The sequence below is a fragment of the Phascolarctos cinereus genome, unplaced genomic scaffold (genome assembly GCF_003287225.1).
Source record: "Phascolarctos cinereus isolate Bilbo 61053 unplaced genomic scaffold, phaCin_HiC Scaffold_9;HRSCAF=440, whole genome shotgun sequence".
NCBI classification, from domain to species: domain Eukaryota; kingdom Metazoa; phylum Chordata; class Mammalia; order Diprotodontia; family Phascolarctidae; genus Phascolarctos; species Phascolarctos cinereus.
In genome coordinates, this window is record NW_027556402.1 from 241,058,347 (window position 1) to 241,079,755 (window position 21,409).

At 43.8% G+C, this 21,409-nt stretch overlaps 3 protein-coding genes across 4 annotated transcripts in view; 2 read left to right on the forward strand and 1 right to left on the reverse strand.

Moving 5' to 3' along the window:
• LOC110223951 (putative inactive 1-aminocyclopropane-1-carboxylate synthase-like protein 2) overlaps window positions 1-4,806 on the forward strand; it is a 27,439-nt gene extending 22,633 nt beyond the window's left edge. The window contains 3 exon segments of the mRNA XM_021009732.2: window positions 1,715-1,857; window positions 2,014-2,167; window positions 4,147-4,806. Of these exon segments, the coding sequence (XP_020865391.2) occupies window positions 1,715-1,857; window positions 2,014-2,167; window positions 4,147-4,439 (590 nt within the window). The 3' untranslated portion in view covers window positions 4,440-4,806.
• Window positions 2,129-12,345, reverse strand: LOC110223952 (phosphoglycerate mutase 1-like). Its single transcript, XM_021009738.2, has 3 exons — window positions 11,836-12,345; window positions 8,283-9,175; window positions 2,129-2,213 (listed from the first exon to the last, which is right to left on the reverse strand). The coding sequence occupies exons 2-3, from the start codon at window positions 8,936-8,938 to the stop codon at window positions 2,201-2,203; spliced, it is 669 nt and encodes a 222-aa protein (XP_020865397.1). The 5' UTR covers window positions 8,939-9,175; window positions 11,836-12,345; the 3' UTR covers window positions 2,129-2,200.
• Window positions 12,346-12,425: 80 nt separating this feature from the next.
• Window positions 12,426-21,409, forward strand: part of ACCS (1-aminocyclopropane-1-carboxylate synthase homolog (inactive)) — a 23,205-nt gene continuing 14,221 nt past the window's right edge. For both annotated transcript variants that reach the window (XM_021009730.2, XM_021009731.2), the window contains exons 1-5: window positions 12,426-12,509; window positions 14,625-14,915; window positions 18,616-18,675; window positions 19,968-20,038; window positions 21,025-21,094. In XM_021009730.2, coding sequence (XP_020865389.1) covers window positions 14,625-14,915; window positions 18,616-18,675; window positions 19,968-20,038; window positions 21,025-21,094 — 492 coding nt within the window. In that variant the 5' untranslated portion in view covers window positions 12,426-12,509. The remainder of the gene's footprint in view (window positions 12,510-14,624; window positions 14,916-18,615; window positions 18,676-19,967; window positions 20,039-21,024; window positions 21,095-21,409) is intronic.

A 21,409-nucleotide genomic window follows, 5' to 3' on the forward strand; every position in this document is an offset into this window, starting at 1 on the left:
TGAGGAAGTCTAACTCTAGTGGGAGAGACAACATGCAAACAGCCATGTACTCATAAGATACATTCAGGTGAAATTGGAGGTAATCTCCGAGGCAAGGTGCTAGCATTAAGGGGGACCAGAAAAGACTTCATATAGGAGGTAAGATTTGAACTGAGTCTTGAAGGGAACGGGAGAAACCAGGAGATGGGGTCTAGGAGGGAGAACATTCTAGGTACAAGGGACAAACAATGAAAAGGAATAGCTTTTGGAGATGGAATGTGAGGAAAAGCAAAAAAGGCCAGTATCAGTGGATCACATGGTAAATGGAAGGAAGTCAAGAGTAAAGAAGACTGGAAAGATGGGTTATGAATGACTGTAAAAGAGGGTTTTAGATTTAATGATCTTGGAGGTGATTGGGAGCTACAGCAGTTTATTGAATGGGGGTGGAAAGTGATGTAGTCAGACCTGTGCCTTAGGAAGATCCCTTCGATAGCTGAGTGGAATGGGAAGAAACTTGAAGCAAGGAGACCAGCCAGCAGGATGTTGAAGTAATCCAGGCATGAGGTGATGAGATCCTGCAAAAGAGTGGTGACTATTTCAGAGAAGAGAAGGAGTTGTACATAGGAGATCTTGTGAAGGTGGCAATGACAACAGATTGGCTCTGTGGGACCAGTGAGAATTTGAGGGTGATACCTAGATTGTGAGCCTGGGTGACTGTGGGGTGGTGGTATCCTCTACTATAACAGGGAAGGTGAGAAGAGAGGAGGGTTTGGGGGAGAGAATGTGATGAGTTCAGTTGTGGACATGTTGAGTTTAAGGGACAGTTCAAGACATCTGATAGACAGTTAAAGATGCAAGACTGGTGGTTAAAAGGAAGGTTAGGGCTATATAAATGGATCTGAGAATCATTAGCATATACAACACAATTAAATCCTTGGGAGCTGATGAGATCACCACGTGAGATAACATGGAGGAAGAGTAGGGATAGAGGGGATAGGGCTTTGGGAGATACCTCGGTTACTTGAAGGCAAGACCGAGATAAAAATTTAGCAAAAGAGAGGAGAAGGGGCAGTCAGAGAGGAGTGACATGAAAGCCTAAATGGAAGAGGGTATCAAGGAGAAAACACTTTGACAGTATCAAAGGGTGCAGAGAGGTCAGGAAGGATGAGGATGAGATTATTGATGACATTGGAGAGACCTGGTTCTGTCCCCAACCATCAGTATTACCTGGGCCCAATTCCTTCACCTCTTTTGGCCTCCTTTTCTTCATTTGTTAAAGAAAGCATTGCCCTACTGGATAATTGACAAGGTTCTTTTCATCTCCAACATTCTCCTACTCTGTCTTATCATCGTACCAGGGTTGTAAGCTCTCTGAGGGCAGTATGGTTTAATCACAAGAGTTGTCGGACTTGGACTCATGAATTTTGAATTCCAGCTTTGAAATTTACTAGCTCAGTGAGTATGAGTGAATCTCTCTACTTCGATTTCCTCACCCATTAAATGAGGATAGCACACTGACTACTTTACAAGATTATTGTGAGGAAAGTACTTTATTAATCTTGGAGTACTATAATATCTCTTCTCTGTCACCTAGCATTGTGTTTTGCACAAATTGGCATTTAATGTTTATTGTTGGTTTAGAGGCAGCCAGTGTAAGAAAGGATGGGATTTAAGGGTCCATCTTTGAGCCATCGAAGGAATAAGAAACTTTGGGGTCTCTCTCTTTCCTGAGTAGATTGGATTAATCAAGTTTATCTGCCAACTAATCACTCCCGACTCAAGGCTGCCCACACCTACATCACAGATGAGCTGAAAACCCTGGGCATCCCCTTCCTCAACCGCAATTCTGGTTTATACATTTGGATGGACCTTAGGAGGGTGAGTGTGAGAAAGAGGGAAGCTCATGGTGGGAATGGGTGAATGGGAATGCTCTGGGAATGCAGCAGGCTTATTAGAGTTCTGGCTAGGTTGAAGAGAACTCCCTGAATTCTGATTCTTCCCCCACCCACCCCATGTCCATGGCTTCCTCCCCAGTACCTCCGCACGGGCACCTTTGAGGAGGAGCTGTTGCTATGTCGACGTTTCCTGGATAACAAAGTGCTGCTGTCCTGTGGCAAGGGTTTCCAGTGCTTCGAGCCTGGCTGGTTCCGACTCGTCTTCACTGACAAGATCCACCGGCTGCAATTGGGTGAGTGTGGTCAACTGTCACCTGCCTTCATCTCTAAACATGTACACTGTGGGGTACACAGTAGCACAAAGTATTGGATCAAATATTTAGAGCTGGAAAGGACCTCAGAGACTACCTCATCCAACCCCCTCATTTTACAGATGAGGAAACTGAGGCCAACTTAAGTAAAATGACTTCCCCGAGATCACACAGATCACAGAATTAGAGGAATGTAAGATTGTTGATTTGAACTGGAAGGAACCTTAGAAGCTACCCCATCTATTTCCTCATTTTACAGATAAGTAAACTGAGTCAAGGGGAGGTACTCCAAGCGTAGAGGCAGGAGATGTAATTTTGTGCACAGGGAGCAGTAAACAGGCCAGTTTGGCTGCAATGTAGAACGCATGGGCAGATAGGTAGAGTAATGTTTGGCAAAGCATCAATTTCTTTTCTAAATGCTGCTCCCTCTGAGCTGCTTTCTCTGGTCTCTGCTCTCCTCCCCTCATCAGTCAGGACCACCCTTCTTCATCCCAGTTATTAACCAATGTCTCTAACCAATCTTATTTCCTGTCTTCATTGTAACACTTAAACATGACTGTGTCAAAGCACAATGAGGACATTCACAGATCTATAGAACATAGTGCCTGCCCTCAAGGAGCTTAGACTCTATTTGAGGAGACAGGACACAATACACATGAAATGGTGGTCATTCAATGCTGTAGGAGTTGTGGAAGCGAAAGGTCTCTAGGGTGAAGTGGTCATGGAGGAAGTGAAACTTAGAATCAAGCAGTGGGGGGGGGGTCTTTCAAGCAGCGAGTGTCGGAGCTCAGATGTGTCTTATTGAATCAATGAATAAATGAGCCCCAGACTCCTTTTCTGTGCAAAGTTCTGTGCTAGGATGAAAGAATGAAACAATGCTTTTTCTGGGAAGTTTACATTCTAAGGGAGATGTATGCGGGGAGTGGAGCAAAAAATGCCAGAGATAGAAGCAGAGGATATAGAATGTTATCTCTGCACGGGACCTTAGGACATAGAAAACAAGAGTATCACAGCTAGACATAGAATGGCAAAGCTAAAAAAAGGGACCTTAAATGGAGAGTATAAGAACCAGAAGGGACTTTAGAACACAGGATATCTTAGAACACAGATTTTAGAATGTCAGAGCTGGGAGGGTCCTTAGAACACAAAATGTCAAAAGTGGGAGGGACCTTAGAACACAATGTCAGAGCCAAGAGGGACCTTAAAACATAGAATGTCAGAGCTGAGTGTGACCCTAGAACACAGAATGTCAGAGCTTAGAATAGAGAATGTGAGAACTGAGAGGGACCTTAGAACACAGAATATCAAAAGTGAGAGGCACCTTAGAACACAGAATGTTAGAACTGGAAGGATCTTAGAACACAGAACATGTGATGTTAATATTAGAAAAGAGATCATCTAATACAGCCTAGTCATTTTCCAGATTAGCAAACCAACTCAGAGGAATCTGGGTAGTAGCTATAATATAAATATAATGGAATAATGCTATACTGTAAGAAATCAGAGTCAGGGGGCAGCTAGGTGGTACACTGGATAGAGCACTGGCCCTGGAGTCAGGAGGACCTGAGTTCAAATCCAGCCTCAGACACAATATGTGCTAGCTGTGTGACCCTGGGCAGGTCACTTAATTCCACTTGCCTCACCAAAACCAAAACAAAACAAACAAATAAACAAACAAAAAACACAAAAACAAAAAAAAAGACAAAAACCGAGAGTCAGGAGACCTGAGTTCAGATCTTTCTCTGCCAGCCATGTGACATAGAACAAGCCACTTATTGTTTCTTGGCTTCAGTTTCCTCCTCTGTAAAATGAGGGGCTGAACCTGCTGCTTCATTTCTAACAGCTCGTGAAGTCTGAGGGTTTCCTGCACAAGCCACTCTCCAGAGCTGCCGCTGGACACCTACCTGTGCATTAACCCTCTCCCTTCCCTTCCCCATCCTGTCCCCATGTTCCCACTCCAGGAATGCAGAGGATCCGGCAAGTGCTACAGCAGCAAGCCCAGGAGCTGCATCAGAAGTTATCTGTGCCCAGGCAGCTTCTGGAGCAGGAAGGCCAGGCAGACAGCACTGACGAGGCAGTGTTTGTCCCCAGGCAGCAGGGGCCAACGAGCGGCACTAAGACGAGGGACCTGATCGGGCTGCCTCACCAATAGACATGCTCATCTGCCTGGCTGCAGAAGGGCTCCCTGCAGCAGTTGACCCCGGAGCAGCCTGGGGCCTTGGATGTGCTTAACGAGCTAGCAGGCAAACAATAGGGGCCCACATGTGAGGGGCTGGGCAGCTTGCAGGGAAAAAACCTCTTTTGGATCTAGGGAACATCCCATTGCAAACAGGAATGAAGGAGGTCTTTGCCTGAGCCAGTCTCAGGAGCCTTCTGAAGAATGTAGATCTATCCTGAGCTTCTTCTCTCCTGGTTTTCAAGATAGGTCACTTCTGTTTGTTCAGGAGCTAACTTGGTGTGTTGGTTTGGGGAGCGATCACTCTCTTCTCCAGGCTCTTCCAAGGGGGTGGGACTCTTGGAAGTGGGGTGAGGGGCCAGACCCCAGTCCTCCTTCCTAAGTAACTTTGGAGATTGTTGTTTTTCTGTCTGGTGTCTAATAAATTTCTGGCTTGCTTTCCAAATTTCTAGCCTCTTGTCATTTACCTTAATTTCCCTCACTGGCCTTAGTGTCTTCATTCGTAAGAGTACAGGGTTGGGCTTAACCTCCAAAGTTCCTTCCAGCCCTAATCTAGGATCTTGATAATACAACAGCAAGAAGAGATAGAGATAGAGAAATTTCACTTAACATAATTACATAATGTATAAAGAATTTGGGAGTCCAAGACCTATTCAAGAACTAGATGAATACAATCACAAAACATGCTTGACAGGAATAAAAGATAAACCTAAATAACTGGAGAAGCATTTATTGCTCATAGTTAGATTGAGTCAATCTAATAAAAAAAAAGACTATACTACCTCAAATAACTTCCTTTTTCAGTGCCATGACAATAAAACTATCAAAAGATTATTTTGTCGAGATAGAAAAAAATGTAATGAAGTTCATTACAAAAGGTTGCTCAAGGAAATAATGAAAAAATAAGTGAGAAGGCAGGAGGCCCAGCAGTGCCGGACCTCAAATTACATAGCAAAACAGTAATCCTCAAAATGATTTTATACAGGCTGAAAAGAGAGGTCAATTAGTGGGACCCATTAGTTTACACAGCATCCATCTCACTTTTAAAAGAATGCTTCATTGGGGTCTTTTGTTTTTATATCACAATAATTTCTAGATATACCTCACCCTCACCCTCTCAGAAAGACTTCTCTTATAACTGCCTCTACTCTCTCATCAAAGAAAAAAAAAAAGCAAAAGCAACCAACATAGCAACCATATCTGACAAGGTATGTAGTATTATGTGCTCATAGGTCCCCATTTCTCCAAAGAATGGTTTTTCCCGCATTTTTAAGATTTTAAAATTGCTTCTTCCATATTGTTGATCTCTTTGTGACCCCATTTGGGGTTTTCTTGGCAAAGACACTGGAATGGTTTACAGATGAGGAAACTGAGGCAAACAGGGTTAAGTGACTTGCCCAGGGTCCACAGTTATTAAGTGTCTGAGGCTGGATTTGAACTCAAGAAGTTAAGTCTTCCTGACTTCGGGCCCAGCACTCTATCCTAGCCACCTATCTGTCCTCCATATTACCATTATCCTAAAGATGATGTGGGGCTGAGAAGTAAACAGCATGGTGTAGTGGATAGGGCCTTGAGTCAGGAAGATCTGAGCTTGAATCCTGCCCTAGACACTTACCAGCCCAATGACCCTGGGCTGACTCACCCTCAGTTTCCTCATCTGTAAAATGGACATAATAATTGTATCTGTCCCCCAGGGTTATTTCGAGAAAAGTGCTTTCCAAACCTAAACGCACTTTACAAACGTTAATCATTATTATTTTTCTCTCTGAGCATGGTCATGGATAGGCAAGGAGACCAGGCAGCTGGACCATTGCACTGAAGTGATAAGGGCCTTCTGGCAGAATTTGAATCCCAGCTTGGCTCTTTATGGTTTGTGTGACTTTGGGCCAATCAAGGACCTTGTTGGACCTTGTTGGGCCTTGCTTTCTCCATCTAAATGAAAGATTTAGATGAGATGGTTTCTCAGGTCCCTTTCAGTTCTAAATCCTATGATCCTGACATTTTATGAGCTACAGCAAAGACCTCTGCCTCTAGCTTCTCCATTCCAATCCATCCCCTACGCAGTTATCAAAGTGACTTTTCTAAAAGCTTGCCACTCCCCCCCAACCAATAAACTCCAATGCCTCCCCATCACTTCTAGGATCAAATAGAAAATCCTGTTTGGTATTGAAAGCCCTTCACAACCTGGTGCCTTCCTCCATTGCTGGTCTTCTCACACTTACTCCTTCCATGTTCTCTAAGATCCAGTGACAACTGTCCCCCATGTGACATTCCATCTCCAGACTGGCCTTCTGCCATGCCTGGAAAGCTCTCCCTCTGCACTTCCACCTCCTGGCTTCCCTTGTTCCCTTCAAGACTCAGACCAAATCATACCTTGGGCAGGCACTTCCCCCGGTAGCCCTCCTCCCCTGTGCATGCTTTCTCTCAGTATCTCCTGTTTACCTTGCATATATCTTGTATGTGCCTAAATATTTACATGTTATCTCTTCCATTGGAATGTGAGCTTCTTGAGATCAGGGACCACGTCTTTACCTTTATGTTTCCAGAGCTTTGTCTAATACATAAAGAAGACATGACAAATAATTGTTGACTGTTCAGTTGTGGCCTCCAACTAATCGTCTGTCTGTAGTCCCTATCCCTGATTAAGAATTTATTAAGTTCCTACTACGTGCTGGGGGAGCTTAAGTGGCACAGTGGATAGAGTGCCAGGCCTGGAGTCAGGAAAACTCATCTTCCTGAGTTCAAATCTGGCCTCTGATACTTACTAGCCAGGGCAAGTCACTTAACTCTGTTTGCTTCAGTTTCTTCATTTGTCAAAGGAGCTGGAGAAGAAAATGGCAAACCACTCCAGCACCTTTGCCAAGACAACCCCAAATGGAGTCACAGAGTCAAGCATGGCTGAACAGCAACAACGTGCCAGGCAACTTTTAATGTGTTAAATAGAAGAAATTATCTGAAACCAGATATTTTCAATTACATAAAAATAAAAAAAACTTATACAACAAAACAATGTAATTAAAGTAAAAATAAAAACAGGTTTGGAAATATTTATGACAAATATGACAGGTAAAAAACTTGGCACCTAAAATCAAATGCAAGATCTATTTTCCCAGTGTAAATGACCCAAGTACATGAACAGACCACTTACCTTTTAAAACTAGTATTCTATTTTTTATCAAATACATGTAAAGACAATTTTTTAAATTGCTCTTCACTCTTTTAGTATAGTGAACCATAAAAAAGGGGGCCGGGGGAAGGGCCAGATTAGTATAGTTATGCTAAAGCTGATGAGGACCCGGGTGGCTGGACATGAGGTAGAAGGCAATGGGACATTGAGACCCATTTCAACATGACCTAGGGCATTTCACTGCCACAGAACAAAGGGGGCTATAAAACACACAGTGGGATGTTTTTGTCCACCCCTTAAAAATCAAGGAACTCTCCCTTCTCTGACCTGGCTTGAGATCTCTCCTGACTACCAAGTGGAACAGTTCAATTTCAAAAGCCACTAATAACCAGCCTAGAAGGGTCTTTTGTGAAAGCAAATGCAACAAGTAAACATTAGGACAACCTCCCAGATCCATTTTTCTTGTATTAGAGAGGAAACATTCAAATAAAACTTTCATGACTCATTAAATGACCACCTTGGTTATAGACAGCTTCCTACAACAGTCACTGAGAGGACTGCCTTGCTGGCAGGAGTGGCTCACAGGAATGACTGGACCAACTGCTTCTTTCAGCTCCTCACATTGGTCACTTCATACTATGTCCCCGTCCCTAATCCCTAACCAGGTCCTTCCTGAGCAAAACCACCCAGGAGACATTCTAACTAATGTGATTGAGGGGAAGGGCAACAGGAGAGAAAACAATTGGTCTGAAATAGGGAGGAAGAAATGAGAAAAAGAACCATCAGTCCCCCACCTGCAGCTATGTGTTGTGATCCCTAAGGTGATGGTCACTGTGTGGAGCAGGTGGGGAAAGATGTGGTGGAGACAGTGAGAAGGGAAGGACCTGGTTACTGCTGGCATGTGCTGGCATCCTGCTTTCACTTCTTGGCCTTGTCTTGGGCTGCCACAGTCTCCATTGCTCACAGTCTTTTTATCCCAGAAGAACTGCATGGGCTTGATGGGTTTCAGAGTCTTGTCCAACTCATACACAATGGGAATGCCAGTGGACAGATTCAGCTCCATGATTGCTTCTTCAGACAGACCCTCAAGATGTTTGACAATCCCTCCAAGACTATTGCCATGGGCTGCAATCAGAATACATTTTCCTTCCTTGATCTGGGGGATGATTTCCTCATTCCAGAAGGGTACAGCCCAGGCAATGGTATCTTTCAGTCTCTCACAGGAAGGCCCCTGATCCTCGGTCAGATCTGCATAGCGACGCTCCTTGCTGTTGTTGCCATAGAAGGGGTGGTCAGGCTTCATTGGAGGTGGTGGGATGTCTTGGGATCGTCGCCAGATCTTCACCTGGGTCTCACCATCCTCAGCAGCTGTCTCTGCTTTGTTGAGACCAGTCAGCCCTCCACAGTGCTGCTCGTTGAGGTGCCAAAGCCTCACTACAGGCAACCACATCTGGTCAATGGCATCTAGTACAGTTCAAAGGGTACGAATTGCTCTCTTCTGGACAGAGCTGAAGCAGATAGCAAATTCATAGCCAGCATCTTGCGATGCTTGGCCACTGTGCTTGGCCTCGTGCGGTCGGGGCTTGGATCCGCGACGTACCAGTCTCTGAAGTGATTCTCCAGGTTCCAGGCACTCTTTCCATGCCGGATCAGCACCAGCTTGTAGGCGGCCACAGCTGGGCAGGGGCTCGGGGAAGCAATTTTAAACATTTATTTTAAAAAATTAGTTACAAATTTTTTCCCTACCTCCTCCCGCCCCCTAGCCCCCACCTAAGATGGTAAACAATTTGATATAGGTTATGTATGTGCATTCATGTAAAACATACTTCCATATTAGACATGCTGTGAAAGAAAAAACAGACCAAGAAAAAACCCACCAAAAAAAAAAGTGAAAATGGCGTGCTTCCATCAGTTCTTTCTGGAACAGATCACTTACAAAAGGGGAAATACAAGACAATAACAATCACTTGAAAAATTGCTCAAGCAGACTTCAAACATGATTGAAAAGAACAAAAGCTAAAGACAAATGAAACTGAACATTGTGAAGTTGTAATGTCTCAGTTTGTCCTCAAATAACAGATAGGAGAAGATACTTTTGCAGAGAAAAGGGACTAAGGGTGTGGAATGTACCTGCTCAGTACATTTGATTAGTATGTGCACCCAAGGTGAACTTTTTAAAAGGTGAACTTTTATTGAATATTCAGTTGTGAAAGACATTATTTTTATTTAGCAAATGAAAGAAAGTTAAAAAAAACCCTAAAGCTTAAGCATCACCAGGAGAGGGTTAGGGTGCTTTCCTCTGTGTTAGGAATTTCAGAGTGAAGAAACGGAAAGAAGTATTTATTATTTATACTTTGTATAATATAACAATTCATACTTGAACACTAAAAGACCACATCATGTGATTAAATTAAAATGTAAAACCACTTTTTTGGAGAGGCTTTGGGGTATGCCTGGGCACCTTTAGTACATTCTGGATCATCACAAATATAGTGTGAGACTTGGCCGATCTGTTCATTAATTTAATGGGATTTTTCTTCTCTTTTTAATTTTTGTTAGAAGGGATGATGCCGGGCAATGAATCTATATAGGGAAGTGAAGGTAAAATAAAAACAAAATAATAAAAATATAAATTAAAAAGCTTGGAAAAAATGTTCAAGTTCTTTATAATCAAAGAAATATAAAATAAACCAACTTTGAGATATGACCTCACCTACTCAATTGGCAAAAATAATTAAAATCGCTGCTGGCAAGGTTGGGAGAGAGGTACAATTACTGCTGGTAGAGCTTCAACTAGGTGGATTCCCTTAGAAAGCAATCTTCAGGAACAATCCATACCTGTGATCTCAACAACCAAGAGGCTGAGGCTGGCCAGTCTCTTGAGGAGTTCTGAGCTGCAGTGGGGTATGTCAATGGGGTGTCTACACTAAGTTGGGTGACAATATAATGAATCCTTGAGAGACTGGGGCAGGGCAGTGCCAGCAGGTTGCCCAGTGAGGTGCAAACAGCTACAGAGTAGAAGCAGAGCCGATCAAAGTTCCCCAGCAAATCAGCAGTGGTATCCAGCTATGAGCAGACCCTTCATTTCCAGCCTTGTTGAGATGGGGTGATGAAGTTTTTAAAAATAAAGGCAAGGCAAGAAATCTGACAGCTCTTAAAAATTTACAAAAAAAATTATCTCACGCTTTCATCCAAGAATTCCATTGTTGGATACATACACCCTCAGGAGGTAAGCAAAAAAGAAACATGAAGAGTTAGATTTTAAAATATATTAATAGAAATATTATTTGTATTTGCAAAATTCTAGAAACCACCCAAATATCCAAGAATAAAAGATTTGAATAAATCATGGTATATTTTCATGAGCACTTGATTTAAGTGACTTGCACTGGTTCCCACAGTCACTCTGTGCCAGAGGGAGGCTTTGAATACAGGTTCACTAGACCAATACTTCCTCCCTGGAATGTCATGAGACAGGTAAGGTCTACATTTTTGAGCAATATAAGGAACTACAGAGAGTCCTTTATGAAATAATGTAAAGAAAATAAATCTATAAAGCGGAACCTTAAGATACCTATGGTTGCCAAATTATAAAAAAGAAGTGAAATTGAGAGATGGTGGGGGACTTTTTTTTTTTTAACTGGATGGACTTAATGGGGATGCCCAATAGATTTAGGTTTAGTCCACTGCAACTCAGAACTCCTGAGCTCCAGAAATCCCCAAATCTCAGCCTTCCTGGATAACAGGCTTTCACCACCAACTTGGCCCTCACTGAGGGAATGACTGACAAGATATGGTTATTTTACGTATTGAAAATGTTTTTTTAATTTGATAGTTGAAGAGCAAATTTAAATTTTAATTGATACTTAACATTAAGCTTATAATAAATCATTAAAAATAATGTTGAAAGTCAAAGTTGGAAGGGACCTTAGAAAGTAGAATGCCAGCTGAAAAGGACCTTAAGCTTAGGACATAGAACATCGACTGAGATGAACTTTATACAGAAGAATATGGATTGACGGCTCAAAGGGACCTTAGAACAGAGCCTAGAGTTGAGGTGCTAAACCTCCATGAACTTGTTTTATGTGTGTGTGTATACACACACACACACACACACACACACATATATATTATATATATGTTTCATAACTATTTCAATAGAATTGGTTTCCTTCTTTTATTTTATGCATTTACAAACGTGAATCTGAGAAGGGCTCTGTCCACCAGATTGCCGAAGAAACCCCGGACACAAAAAGGGTGAAGACCCCCCAGTCAGAGGGGAGAAAGTGCTGGAGTCAGAGTCAGGACAGAGGTGGGTTCAAATGCATCCTTTTGTCAGTTACTAACCGTATGTCTTCGAACATTTCTGAACAAGTTTCCTCTTCTCTAGACAGGAATTACATCCCCTTACTCATGAGGATCACTCGAGACGATGCTTCACTTGAGAAAAGTGCCTTTCATTCTTTAGAAGGCTATCCCAAGGACTCGTTGAGAATTATCCAGAGGTGTGCTGACAAATGTTAAACGATTCTCCCGGGAAAATGTAGGCTGGACACACTTTCAAGTTTCATCTGCATCATTAACATTTTATCCAACACTATTTAAAGTCTAGACAGATCGATAAAATAAGCCTTGATTTGTAGCATTTGTCTCTTTCCGAGGAGCGAATGCTCATGCGGATCATTTAACGATCGGCTCTACAGGTGGGCCCCATCTCATCCCAACCTCCTCAGCACCCTCTGGGAAGCGGGTTTGGAGGCTAAAGAACAGGCCAAAGCTTCAGCGGAATTGGCCCGGGGCTCCTCCAGCTGGGCTCCGCCCCGCTGGCTTCGGCTCCGACACTCCTCTTGGGGGGGGGTGGCTGTAGCCCTGGGCGCTCCTCCCACGCGGGGGCCTCATCAGGCCGAGCTGGCCAGCCCCTTCCTCCGTTTTCCCTGCAGCGCCTCTTCCGGGCTCCACGTTCTCACAGAGCTGGGGACTCGACAATACCCTGGAGTTGGACTCTGACCAGGGTCTGGGAAGTAAGTGTGTGCTCAGCTTTGATCCCGCCTCCGCTGCAGGAGAGAGAGGAATTTCCTGAATCACTCTTCCTCCTTACACGTGGCACCTCTGCAGTTACCCTACCGACCTCTTCCCCCACGTCCCTGGAGGGTGTGGTCCAAGTCCTGGACGAGCCTAGGTCCAGCCTCCTTCTGCAGAGAGATAGAGATAGTGCTGGTTTGGGGCTGGGGTCTCCCTGTGCATTGGCATGCAGCACTTAGGTGGGCAAGGTCAGCTCTCTTCCGTCCCCAGCAAACACCTGAGACCGGTGTCCCGAAATGTCAAAGCTTGAGGGGGCTATCTGAATCCCTCGTTTTACAGAGGGGGATATTGAGGTCCAGTGAGGAGACATGGGTTGCCCAACAGCTGGTGGCAGAATCGGAACTAGAACCTAGATCTTCCAAAGTCTAGTCCAGAAGCCGGAGGAGAGGCAGGCAGCATGTTGAACTGGCAAGTGAGCGGGCCTCCGAGTCTAGAAGTTCTGGGCTCATGTCCCGCCGCTGGCATCCTGGCTGTGTGTGACCCTAGGCACGTCTCTTAACTTTTCAGTGCCCCAATTTGGTGGAAGGAATTTTCCCACTGGGAGTCCCCGATACCGATGAAATCACAGGCTCACCCACCAAATAGTCAAAGAACCAAATTTCTCCCCAAGCCTCTTCAAAATAAGGATGAATGGGGAGAATGTGGGCCACGCCCCCTTCCACCTCTACTCCCTCTCCCCCACCCCCCCTTCCAGCTTTGGTAGATTTATGGACACTAGAGTGTGCCTCATACAGCCAATGGGATCCTTTCTTCATTTCATCTTAATTTAAACTTCAATATTGTATCTAATAGCACCTTTATTAACTCATACTGACCTGGGCAGCTCTTAAAACCTGAAACTGTTTCCGTTAAGCTCCACAAATATTTATTAAGCCCTATCATAAGCTCTCTCTCTTTGCCTCTGCCGTATATAATTAGTTTTCTAAATCTTTCCAAGCTGCTAGAGGTTCTTCCTTCGTGCCCCTTTGGAATAGACAGAGTGGGTGGGAGGGCACGAAGTTCCTTCCACAAACAGTCTTTTTGCGTTCTGATTGGGTGGTCCCTCCCTAGAACTCAGGGCTAGACTGGGCGGAAATTCTTAATGGGTTGGGACCCGGGAGAAGGCTTTCAGGATTCCAGATGTGATCCACCTCTTCTGTCTCAGAAAGACCAGAAGCTTTTCTCATTTCATGGAATCATAAAATGTAATGGATTTAGTTCAGTAGGCTTATATAAAGGGACTCTTGAGCGGGAGCCAAGCTTTAGGTTCTGAGAGCACACTAAAGCACTCTGTTAGGCTCTAGGGACAGGAGGTTTGGCTGAGAAGTCTCTGCCAGCATGAGAGTTAGCCAGTAGCCTGTTGGAAGATGCAAGAGGCTCTTGTTAAGTGTTATTTTGAATTTGTGTATCAGAGATGTACAAAGTAATGTGTCCCCTGCCTCCTTCCCACCTTCCCACCTTCAGTGCTAATGGAATCTTGCTGAATCAGAGGATGTCAGAGCTGGGATAGAATTATGAATTCAGGTCCTCTCACCTCATATTATAGGTTAGTATGAGAAAACAGGCCTAAAGAAAGGGATTGTCACACTCATCTTGGACCAGAGAGATTCCATCCGGAAGTGGCGTAAAGGACTACTAAGTGTTATTTTTCTATTTGTTGATTTTCTAAAAATTAAGATTTTACCATTTAACATGAGTTTAAAGGAAAAAGCAAAAGAATGAGAAGTATGGCTGAGGGACTGAGCTCACATGGCTTCTAGCTGGAATCAGCTGGTACAGGGTTGGGAGAGAGCCAATTGTTAAATTTTCAGCATATTTACATATCACCTGCCAACACTACAACTCAGGGCTTGATTTATTGTTTTGTTGATTATTTAGACTTAAGAAAGTGAGGGATGAAATATTAATAATGCAGATTAAACTTGAAAGTGTATCATAGTACATTTGGAATTTTGGGGGGAGGGTTAGTTGTTAAATTTTTACTAGCACACCCCTGCTTCCAACCCAACTTATCTGTGATCCCATGAAAAGTACTAGAGCGTGATTTTAAGTTCTAAATCTTTATCTTCTTCTAGATGTTCAGCATCTTTAAGCAGGAGGCCAGAGGGCTGGCCACCTCCCCTGCTTCATCATCCACTCAGGACTTGGGCACTAATGGTGGAGAGGGCCTGGACAGTAACTCCTCCGAGAAGACAGATAAGGAGCCTGTAAATGTCTATGGATTGGGTGATCCTGCTGCCAAGTTCTCCCAGATGAGCCCATATCTTTCTTCTCGAGGAAGCATCATCAAATGTTTTCGGGATGCAGCCGAGGAAGGCTATAAGGCCTATCACTTGGATGAGTATGATGAAGACAAGAACCCTAAGGTGAGTGCACCTGCCCTGGGAAGTCATAGGGAGAAGTCCTAGGGGTTGGCAGTGTAAAGAAGGTAGGATTGCTGCCAGCCCAAGCTCCGTGTTGCCAACTAGGGGAGCTCCCAATTAATTGTTTAACTTCAGAGCAGATCCCTGAATTATCTTCTGATATAAGAAGGTTCCTATTGTTTACCTTGATTAGAACATTGACATCCTAGTTGTAAAAATCTCAACAGTGTAAAGATTTTCAAAACTGTCCCATCTGCAAGAAAAACCACTGAGCCAGAGCTCTGAGCCAATGTCACTTATTAAAGGGTCCATTGCCCCCCCTAATGAAGAGGACCTCAGATCTTCCTCATGATCTGAGATGCCCACTTTCTCCAGGGCCTTAGTTTTGCAGTGCTTGATACCCAGACAATACAGGTGGAGCAAGCCAAAAATACAGAGTCTGATTGGTGCATAGACCTTGCCCTTGACCCTTCAGGAAGGTCTACACAAAATACAGAATCTCACTGGTTGACCAGTAGGCTGGTGAGCAGACCTTAACAGACCTATCTTGACCTTCTGGAGCTCCTACCAGAATCAGTGAACAGGCTCATGGGGTTGGACTGCTAAGTGGATGTCAAAACATCTACACGGGCTGACTGGCCCGTAGAAGGGCAGGCTACAGTCTGGCAACTAGGGTCACTCATTGTCTACATGCTCATGGTCATCTCCCTATGGAGGGCAATAGAGGGATCAAAAGGTTTACGTGATAAAGTTCCGGGAATTTAATAGCCCAGAAGCTCAAGATGAGACTGCAGGGTGACATGGCAGCCCAGAACAGCAATGGCACCTGAGGTGGCATTGGAAGAGGCATAGTGTCCAGGACGAGGGTGGTTATCACCCTGCTGTATTTGATCCTGTTCAGGCCACATCTAGGCTGTTATATGCAGCTTAGGGTACCGCAAGTTTGGGAGCCTCTAGAAGAAGGAAACCAAGATGGTGAAGGCCTTTGAGACTAAACCATACAAGGATCACCTGAAGGAACTAGGAATGTTTAACTTGGAGAGGAGAGGACTTGGAGAGACAGAATTGCTGTCTTCAAATATTTAAAGGGTTTGATATGGAAGAAGGATTAGATTTATTCTACTTGCCTCAAAAGGCAGAACTAGGAGCCATGAATAAGAGAGAAGCAAATTTCTGAGGCTCATTGTAAGGAAAAACTTCCAAACAATTAGGTTGTCCAAAAGTGGAATGGACTGCCATCTGCGTCAGCTTCCCCAGTCCAGCTCACCCAGGGGCTGGCAACCTGAGTCCTGTTTGGTTCCATGCACATTTTTTATGGCTTTTAGCCATAATAAAGGAATAAGTCTGGATCCATATGTTGACTCATCTAAGTAATGTGCACTAGAAACAATGAATCACTAGCTGTGGAGGTGAGGAGTCCATTAGATTGTGTGAACTTGTACAAATTAAATAAAAAATGTGATACATGATGTGTGTATACATATGAACGCACACACATAAAACACAGCCGTTACAAAAAGATGACTCTTTGCCCTTAAAGGCTTATTGACCCTTAATCTAGCCCAATTGCCTGCCTTAGTCAGCACCAATAAGGGGTAGTTTGTGGGAAGGAAATGATGACTAAGATGTAGGGATTTCTCCCCCAAATATCCTGGTTTCTCACAATGATCACATGGCACTGTCATCTATGAATTTATCCAAACTTTTTTTTTTGCAGCTGTAGTTTTCAGTCTGTATAACCAACTGAGGTGATGCATTCCCTAAATTTACTTTCCCTAGTGTAAAAATACAACTGCCTTCTATTTTTTCTTAGCTGACTTCACCCAATCTTCCAGTGCCTACTCATTGCCTCCATCCTCCCCGTTTCTCACCCTACTTTTTAACAAAATCAAGACCTTGTTGGCATTTCTATGGGCTCAGGAGGAATGTTTGTGATTCCTATCAGCCCTGACCTGGAGCTCTGGGTTTTAAATAAACAGGAGAATGTTAGAGTGGGTGGGGAACCTTGTAAGATAGAACAGAGAATGTCAGGAGGAGTAGACATAAGAACATTATACTGTCAGAGCTGTCAAGAATCTTAGAATGTAGAACTCAGAATGTCACAGCTTGGGGGGACTATAGGACATAAAATATTAGAATTGGAAGGAATTTTAGAACATAAAATATCAGAACTGGAAGGAACTTTAGTATATAGAATGTGAGAGCTAAAAAGAGCCTCAGAATCCAATGTGAGAATGAGAAAGGACTTTAGAATATATAAAAAAATTACATACAGAAGGAATCTTAAAACACAGAATGTCTGAATGGGGAGGGACCTCAGTACATAGAGGATAGAATATCACAGCTGGAATAAACCTTAAATTGAATACTGTCAAAACTGGAAGGTACTTTTAGAACAAAGAATATTAAAGAATCTTAGAAAAGGAATCTTAGAAAGAATCTTAGAGATTACTTAACCTTAGTGGTTCCCAAACTTTCCAAATATGAAGACTCCATTTAAATGTCAAAAATATGTTAAAGTCATGCACATGAAAGTAGTTATACTAGTAATTATATATGTTAATTGAAAAGACCCATTATGATAAAAGGTGTTATTCTTTAGTAAAGATCAAGATGAATTTGCATTCATTATACGTACTTTTGAGAAATAGTCATGTGTGTGAGACATTATTTACCAAGTATTCAGAAGGTGTGTTGACTTCTTTATGGATTTGCATGTGAATTTGAGGGCCCTTTGTAATAACACATTCTCCCTTTGTAAGGTTTCTCTTTTTCAAGTTGGAAGTGACTGATTTAGTCCAGCCTTCTTACTTTACAGATAACTGTCTCCTCATTTGTAAAATGGGGATCTTTAGAAAAATATTTATAGCAGCTCTTTTTGTGGTGACAAAGAACTGGAAACTAAGGTGGTGCCCATCAGTTGGTGAATGGGAGGCATGGGGCTCAACAAGTTATAGTTTGTGAATGTGATGGAATACTATCATGCTTTAAAGATTGGTGAAGGCAGTGGGTTTTAGAGCAACTTGAGAAGATGCAGAGTGAAGTGAGCAGAACCAGGAGAACAATTAACTTTGTAACAGCAACATTGTAAAGACAAAACACTTTGTAAGACTTAACTCTGGTCAATGCAGTGATCAACCTCAATTCTAGAGGAGCCATCAATGAACTTTTCTACACACCCCTGACAGAGAGATGATGGATTTAAGATGCAGATAGAGACTTAGCATTTTAAGATGTGGCCAATCGGGGCCATGTTTTTTTGGTTGGCTATGCATATTTGTTACAGAGATTTTCTTTTTCTCTTTTTTCCCATTGGGCATGGGAAAGGTGGGAAGAAGAGAAAATTAGATTTTTTGCTCACTAAAAAAAATTAAATGATAGAAAATGGGGATCATCACCTACCCTGTGGAGTTGTGAGAATCAAATGAGATAATGCCTATGAAGTGTTTTGTAAACCTTAAAGAACAGTATAAATTCTAGCTATCATCATCATCATCATTAGCAGCAGCAGCAGCAGCAGCAGCGTCAAGAGGCCCCATGCTTTTTGCTCCTATGAGAGTGAAATACTCAAAGAATGGAGGAGCCTGTTGGGGTTACAATGCCTGCTAGTCCATTGCATTGATGAGGGTTGGGTCTTCCCTCCCTACAGAGGCAGCCTTCTCCACTATACCCATATCACTTCTTCTTGCTCTCCCACCTCCAAGGAATCATTAACTTTGGCACCAGTGAAAACAAGCTCTGCTTTGACCTGCTATCCAGCCGGGTGAGTCCTGGGTGTGAAACTGAAGATACAAATGCTGCTTTCCCTTGAATGTCTCCAGGAAATAGCCCAGAAAAGACTGAGGCTGGAGTGAGAAGGCATGGGATACAAATAAGAATTTCAGGCTAGATCAGTAAACAGAGAAGGGATGCTGCCTGGGGTATGTGCATCTCTGTGTGTGTGTGTGTGTGTGTGTGTGTGTGTGTGTGTGGTGTGTGCGCGCGCGAGTGAGTGAGGGTTGAGGGGAGCACAGCAGAGAACATTGAATTTGAAGTCAGGAAGCCTGAATATGAATCCTGACTCTTCTACTTTTCTATCTCTGTGAATCTGAGTAAATCCTTACTCACTCAGGATCTCAGTTTCCATATCTGTAAAATGAAGCAAACACTACCTATGCTTCACAGGGTTCTCATGGGGAACACATTTTTTAAATTTTAAGCACCAACATGAAGCATCATTGGTTAAATGTCTCCTAGACAATAGACTAGCACTCAGGCACTACACGTTTCCTACCTTCATGGGGCTTACAGTCCAGCTGTTAATGGAAATTTACAATTAGCCCTTACCAAGTTCTTTGGAGACCTTCTCTCATTTTCTTTACAACACTAGGGTAAATATGATGAGCCCAAGATTTTTTTTAGGGTGGTGGTCATGACCTGTGATTCCACTGGGGTTACCTGGAAAGCTCTTCTGGGAAGGCCCATTGACAGCTGGAAAGTCTTGGGGTGTACACTGGGTGCTAAGAGGTTAAGGACTGACCATGGCCTACAGAGCCAGTATGGGCCACAGGTGGGATTTGAACCCAGTTCTTCCTGACTTCAAGAGGCTAGCTCTCCATACGCTAAGGCCATGTTTGTCTCAGATGAGGAAAGTGAGCCTAAGAGAAGTTAAGTGACCTGCTTCAGGTAACACAGCTCGTAGGAAGCAGAGCCAGGACCAGATTCTGCCTTGTTGGCCTCCCAAGTCCAGGGTTCTTTCTGCCATCCCATGTTGCTCAATACTGATTGAGCTTAAGTGGCTTCTCTGCGAGCAGCTATGGGGCTGTGGGGGAATATTCCATAGCAATCGATCAAGGACACGGGCCAGGTTCCTGTACAGTGCCCCTGACGTGTGTTTTCTCCATCACCTGGCCTGTGTGCTCTCCTCCTCCCAACCTGGACCTGGGAGGCCCTCGCTGCTTCCCTTCCCCCAACTTTGCCTGGGAGGCCCTTGCTGTTCCCCTTCCCCCCTTGGGGCCCCTGGGCTGTGCACCTGCTGAGGTCTCACTGCTCTACTGTATCTTCTCTTCCCACCAGCTGAATCAGAGGGACATGCACCATATTGAGCCTCCCATGTTGCAGTATCCCAACTGGAAAGGACACATGTGGTAAGGGGCTCCCAGCTGCCTTGCTTTGGAGACTTGAGGACACGGGTAACTGGCTTCTGGGGGAAGAGGGGGAGGGGATGGTTCTTAGGGTCATAGGATTTAGGGCTGGAAGGGGCGTAGGAGAGTATCACCTTAGAGTGAGAGAAGGAACCTTAGACTAACCCAGAACATAATGTTAAAGCCAGGAGACATTTTGGAACCTAACATGCTGGAGCGGAAAGAGAACCTAACCTAGAACCCTGCCAATAAATAAGTCAATAAACGTTTATTACACACCTGCTATGCGTCAGGCATTGTGCTAAGTGTTGTGCTCCCCAAGAATGTTAGGGCTGCAGGAGACTTTAGAACGTAGAATATTAGAGCTGGGAGAGAACCTAGAACTTAGAACAGAGAACGTTAGAGCTAGAAAAGATCTTAGGGGAGGCAGCATGGTATGGTGGAAAGAGTGCTGGGCCTGGAGTCAGAAAGATCTGAGTTCAAATCCCACCTCAGACACTTATTAGCTGGGTGACTCTGGGCAAGTAACTTAACCACTATTTTCCTTGGGTTCCCTATCTGTAAAAAGGGGATAGTAATAGCACCTACCTCCCAGGGTGGTTTTGAGGATCAAAAAAGTTAATAACTGTAAAGTGCTTAGCACAGTGCCTGGCACAGGTGTCATATAAATGCTAGCTGTTATTGTTATTATTGGTGTGGGTGGGCAAATCACTTAACCTCTCTATGCTGTAACTGCTTTATCTTTAAACCGAAAGTGTTAGATTAGATCACCTCTGACGTTCTTTCCAGATCTCTATCTAAACCGTATGATCCTTAGATCAGAGAATAAAGAATGAACATCAGAGCTGGAAGGGACCTTTGAACCTTGGCCTTCAGAGATGGAACTCTCCATAAGCCTTGGGGGGAACCCTGAAGGCCAACCAACCCAAAGTGGCTTGGAGATCCATCATTCCTGCCTCATTCCATGGGTTTGTTTGCTTGTTTCGTAGGCTTCGGGATGAAGTGGCTCAGTTCCTATCCTACTACTGCAAGGCCCCTGTTCCCCTCAAACCAGAGAATGTGGGTAATCCTGTTCTTTATCTTTTCCTGACATTTGCCCCCAGGATCCTTGAGGGTAATGGGTGTGCTATCTGGGTGGGTGGATGGGGGCTGGCCTAGCTGTGTTTTTTCTTATTTCTTTGTATTAGTAAACTTTGAGGAAGGATTTATTTTCCTTCCCCTATTCTGGGTAGGAGGTATTCATATATCCATCCATCCATCCATCCATCCATCCATCCATCCATCCATCCATCCACCCATCCATCCATCCATCCACCCATCCACCTATCCATCCACCCATCCACCCATCCATCCATCCACCCATCCATTCATCCA

What these genes read in the sequence shown, in the direction of transcription:
- LOC110223952 (XM_021009738.2), bottom strand. Translation starts at nt 8,938, where the DNA reads ATGTGGTTGCCTGTAGTGAGGCTTTGGCACCTCAACGAGCAGCACTGT.